The 5,715-nt window shown below is 37.1% G+C and overlaps 1 protein-coding gene across 1 annotated transcript; it reads left to right on the top strand.

Annotated features, from left to right (window-relative positions):
* Positions 1-2,805: 2,805 nt before the first annotated feature.
* On the top strand, positions 2,806-5,243 carry LOC103177240 (serine-rich and transmembrane domain-containing protein 1). The gene is made up of 2 exons (XM_007891314.2): positions 2,806-2,869; positions 4,936-5,243. Exons 1-2 carry the CDS (start codon positions 2,806-2,808, stop codon positions 5,241-5,243), a joined length of 372 nt encoding a protein of 123 aa, XP_007889505.1.
* Positions 5,244-5,715: the final 472 nt, after the last annotated feature.

A 5,715-nucleotide genomic window follows, 5' to 3' on the forward strand; every position in this document is an offset into this window, starting at 1 on the left:
GATACACATTGCTACATACGGTCAATTCACCTCAGAAATAAACTACTGTATCAGGATAACTTGACAACTAAGGAAGAGATCAAACAAGGTACAGAATTGCAAATGACATTAAATTTCCACGAGATTAAGTAAAAGTGGAAGTCTATTTTTTCTGGTTCACTGTGTAAATACACAATTTTCTTTTTTCCCTAATTGCAAGCAGAGTACCAGTGACTGTTTAAGTTACAAATACGTTTCACTGAATTAACTGCAATTTCTCTGAGTATATTTACAGATTGTGCACCTGCAGCAGACAGCAGACATTTCAACTGGGACTTTGGGGCAAAAAATTAATCATCTACAAAATGCAATGACTTTCCTTCAGCTCTGTGGGAGTCGGACATTTACAAACCATGCGATTATTTGCTTTGCAAATTAACTTGTCATGTTCCTTTGAAATCAATTCCGTTATCCGTCAAATATGGTTTGGACTCGGAAAGGCTGTTGTTTTTAAATTTCTATTGGTCAATACTGGTTAGATTTGGTAGGGCTGTTTTGAAAGTGTCAGTATCAAAGGATTTAAAGCATTTCAGGATCATTAATTGCTTCTAGTCCTTCAAATAAGAAGCCAGCTCTTCTATATGTTCTTACGCTGCAATATCCTTATTACATTGGAGTGAGTGCCTTGGATATGCTTTACTTAGTGAATGCACTTCTCACTAATAATTTTGAAAACTCAGGGAAAGTGTACTGACATTCAACTGAAGTTAAGTGGTTTTTTTAATTCTCAGTAAACTGCCTCAAATTTAACTTCCAATATTCATGGTTAAAAATCTGAGAACAATAAATCTTTCCCATTGGCACAGCTGTGGCAACTGCTTGAAAAATCTTAATGTTTGGGTTTGTTCTGATTTAACTCTAATTTACTAACAGTGGTTTAGTGTTCGTATTTCTCCATTTATGATTGTACTGTATTATATCAATTTAAAATGTAATGAATTCACTAATTGTTCCAGTTACTAAGTAATGTTGTTCATACTGTATAATAGCACAGCAGCAGCCTACTAAAGCTAATTCCATGCTCTCCAGTACAACATCAACAACAAAATTGCATTTATAGAGTGCCTTTCACGTCGGGAGGATGTCCCAAAGCGCTGAACAGTCAGGTAATTGTACACTGATCAGTAGGGATTGTACTTAATTTATACATTACATTTATATCAGAAAAAGGTTAACGTATAACTTATTTTCTTAATAATAAACCTTGCATTTGGTATAGTGCCTTATCATTTTCGAGACGTCTCAAAGCACTTCCCAGAATCTACTGTAAAGTGAATTGTCTGTATATTTTGTGGGCAAAACGTGGCAGCCAATTGCGCACAGCAGTGTCCCACAAACAGTCGTAGATTGAGTAACTAAATTATTTTTAAATTTTTGGGGGGAAAAGCGATCTGCCAATCGACTAACATCCCGGTTCCTACTTACTGCTAGGTAAACAGGGGCATGTGCCTAAGGTTTCACCTGCCCATGAATTGGACCCAGGTCCTCTTCACCTTATGGAGTAAGGAAACTTACCCAAGGTTTCGCTCTGCCTGGAATATTTTTAAAACTTGTGAATTAAAATGTCCCAATTCCAAGCTTGTAATTAGCAGAAACACTTGTCGGACACTTATTTTGTGCATTTTTATCTCTGACTGGTCTGCTTTCAAGCAGAAATTTTTATTTTTATTTAATTTTTTGCCAATTATATAATACATCTTGCTTCAAGATAATAATCCTTGCATTTGATATAGTGCTTTTCACGTCTTCTAGATGTCTCAAAGTGCTTCACAGAATATGCTGTAAAATGAATTGACTGTATATTTGTGGGAGAAACGCAGCAGTCAATTGCATACAGCAGTGTCCCACAAACAGTCATGGATTGAAAATGACCAATTTATTATTTTTTTGTTGTTTTTTTGGAGGGATTATTATCAGGCGTATGGAGTAAGGAAACTTGCCCAAGGTTTCGCCCTGCCTGGAATTGAACCCAAGTGTCTCGCTTGCAAGATCCCTAAAAGCTCAATTGGTAACCCTATTACCAAGTTAGAAACTAAGCAATACAGACCAAAAAGTCCCAGGTTCGATCTTGTAGTTTATGCTGTGTTTGCTGATCTCATGCAGAGCTGCAGTATAAGTGTTACAATTTGCTTCAGTCTTCAATTTAGGAATGCCGTAGGAGATAATTAATTTCAATAAATAATAATAATAATCCTTGCATTTGATATAACACTTTTCACGTCGGGAGGACGTCCCAAAGCGCTTCACAGAACAACTGTACAGTGAATTGATTGTATATTTGTGGGCGAACGCAGCAGCCAATTGCGCACAGCAATGTCCCACAAACATCCATGGATTGAAAATGACCAATTTATTATTGTTTTTGATTTTGGAGGGATTATTATTAGGCTCTGTGTGGAGTAAGGAAACTTGCCCAAGGTTTCGCCCTGTCTGGAATTGAACTCAGGTCTCTCGCTTGCAAAGCGAGTGCTCTAACCACTGAGCTACAGGACTCCACAAATTTGAACTTGGGAGAAATAAAGATGGAGACTAAGATAGACAATGTGTCTTACTTCTGATCCCTAGTGAGCCTTGTTTTGAGACGCTACCCTGAGTGAAGGGCACTATATAAATGCAAGTTATTGTTGAAAAATGTTGCTGTGCAGACACCAAGTGTGAACAGGATCAGGCTCAGCTACAATGGATCACGTTGCCATTGTCACATGGTCACGTAGCCTACCAACACTCATTGTCCAATATCACATATGAAGAATATCTACTTGTACAATGTATCTTGGGAGTGAGAAACACCTTGGAATGATCCCTCAGGGTGCATCAGCATCTTCAGAAGGTGTGGAGAATTTTTTTTAAAAATTGCACATATAATAATAATTATGCTGATGGCTCCATTTCCCAGAGTCGTACAGGCAAGGAACCATCATCCACAATCTTTATTAGGGGACAAAGTCAACCACCACCACATGACATATGAAATCTTTCAAAATTTATATTTAAATTTATATTTAAGTTCAAAGCATCAGCAGGTTTACTGTTAAATGTCTAAAGCTAGTACGGTATTCCATATACCCTTGAATCATTATTACAAAAACAATTTTGTAACAAATGATTGATAAAATGTTTTGTGACCCAGATGTTCCCAAGTTATTGGCATATATGCTCCAGTGCCCAAGAGTGCAGGTTGGTTGCATGAATGCAAACATAGTTAATTACACTACATTTTAATGACACCAGAAAAAAAAATTAAATGATAAGGAAACTACAAATAAACTGTTTCACCATGAGCCAATTAAAAAAGTATACCACAGTTTTCATCCCCATTTAAATTATACAACACCCCTGGGATTGAATCTCCCAGTGAGGAGATAGAAAATGTATTTTGTTTGGTTGCAATGCTAACGCAATTTATTGTGGTTCTGGGCTCAAAAGTATTCGCTCACAAAAACAACAGTCACTCCACCTCATAGTATAGTGCGCCCTCCCTCCCATTCCACGCCCCACCAATCCCTGATCGGGTGTAAACCCTGGACTGTTCCGTGCCTTGGGATGTCCTCCAAACATGAAAGGTGCTATAGAAATGTAAATTTGTATTGTACAGTCATCCTGATTCGCAGAGCTATAATAAAAGGCCTTTTTTTTAGAGAAAAGGGGCTGAGCAGAGAGATTTGTCTAGACAGTGTTTTCTTTTCTTTAATATATTCTCCAGTCAACAGGACCAGCAACTTGGAAAGAAGCTCTCCAAGAGATACATTACAGAAGCACAGCTTGACATGCCTGCTCATTTTGTAAATGATCTGCACTTAGAAAGTTCCCAAAACCTTAGCTGAGAATGAGGTTAATATATCACCAATTGTGCATCTAAATCTATGCCTATGACTTGTTAATGTAGGATTTTTCTGCATCTTGATTAATATTTAATAATCTCGTAACATGCATCAGAATGCCATCATTTCATATAGTATCACCGAAACGGTGAAAACCGGAAGGTTTTATTACGAGACATCAATGATTCTATGTATTGAAGAAATGGGAAGGGTGTGAAAGTGAGTACGAGCTTATTATTTATTGTCTTATTTTTGTAGGTTCTATTTCCAAGCAAGATATTTTATTAAAATTTGTGCTATTGCGTAAGCAATTAATTAGAATTGATATATCAAAGATCTCCAATATTTCTAACAAAGCTTTCATCAATCTTAATAGACAAATTTGTAACATTATAATGAGCCTGAGATTAATTAACTTGGATAAGTGCTCAAAAATATAATGTTTGAGGCATGCAACATTTCTGTGCCTCAAACACTCAGGTGGTCAGTGATGCTTAGAGTCATTTAGGAAAATTGCCAAGGATGCCAGTGTGTTCTCAACAACAGCAGAAGGGCTGATGATCACATCTAGTCTTAAAACTAGCAGTCAGTGTCACTTCGAACCAGCTGCAGTTACATTCTTTTGGGTAGTGAGACAAGCTCCTGCGTCTGCAATATTGTTCTGAACTAAATCACCAAATCAAAGGACTATTGAACACAGTGATCTGAAAATCAAGGTAATTAAGCACAAATTAATCATTTGACTTATTTTGATGTTATCTAGTCTTTGGTTCTGCTTTAAAGCAGGGTCAGATGGGTTCTGATGGTGTTTTCCTTTGCAGATTATTATTTTCCTGGTTTGTAATTTTATTACAGTATTTTAGTGTATTTTTCTTCTCCTAGACACAGCATTACACCTTATTCCGTAGCTGGATTTGGCTCCCACTATGACTTTTTCTCTTCAAATATCAAAGCTTTAACCACAGATTGGAAACCGGTGAAAACGCTCAGACACCTTGTGCAAAACCTGTTGGAAGTCTGAAGCCTGCTGCGTGCCCTTTCTCATAAATATTGGAAATGTCTTCTGTTCAAACAGCTGTCGAATCTTTCAGTGAGAACTCTGGAAATGAAACAATTGATGTCTCTTACCCAACGCCCATCAACACAGCAGTGGCTTCATCTATCAGCCACTTATCAAATGTCTTTATATATGTGTCAATTTTCCTGAGTTTGTTGGCTTTTTTGCTTTTGCTACTGATAATCGCATTGCATAGGCTTAAGAATGTCATTGGCTCCAGTTCTTCTTGTCCAGAGTGCACAAGCACCACAGGGAGTTCTTTCACCAATCTGGAAGTATGCAGCCTCTCATCCCAGAGGTCTGCCTTCTCAACTCTCTCCAGCTAAATACGGTTCATAAAATCAACATTTATTTTTTGGACACAAGATGAAAACAATTGTCCAAACAAGCGTTCATGTTTTTGTGTAGGTAGTTTGATGCATTACTGGACAAGAAAAAAAAATCTAGGAAACTCAATCATGTTTTGCACTTATAGATACGGTTAACTGTACAGCTGTGTTTCAACTGCATTTTAATCGGCATAAAAAAATCAAATGAATGGTATTCACAAAGTAATGGAATCGAACAATAGTTCTTTAAATACATCATATGATCAGTAACTGGCAGACTCTATTGCTGGTAACTCAGTAAATAACATTTATGCACAAAGTTATATTGATTAAAATGGATAATTATTACGGAGTCCTGTAGCTCAGTGGTTAGAACACTCGCTTTGCAAGTGAGACCTGAGTTCAATTCCAGGCAGAGGGCGAAACCTTGGGCAAGTTTCCTTACTTCACACAGAGCCTAATAATAATT

The sequence above is a fragment of the Callorhinchus milii genome, unplaced genomic scaffold, assembly GCF_018977255.1.
Source record: "Callorhinchus milii isolate IMCB2004 unplaced genomic scaffold, IMCB_Cmil_1.0 Scaffold4, whole genome shotgun sequence".
In the NCBI taxonomy this organism is placed as follows: Eukaryota; Metazoa; Chordata; class Chondrichthyes; order Chimaeriformes; family Callorhinchidae; genus Callorhinchus; species Callorhinchus milii.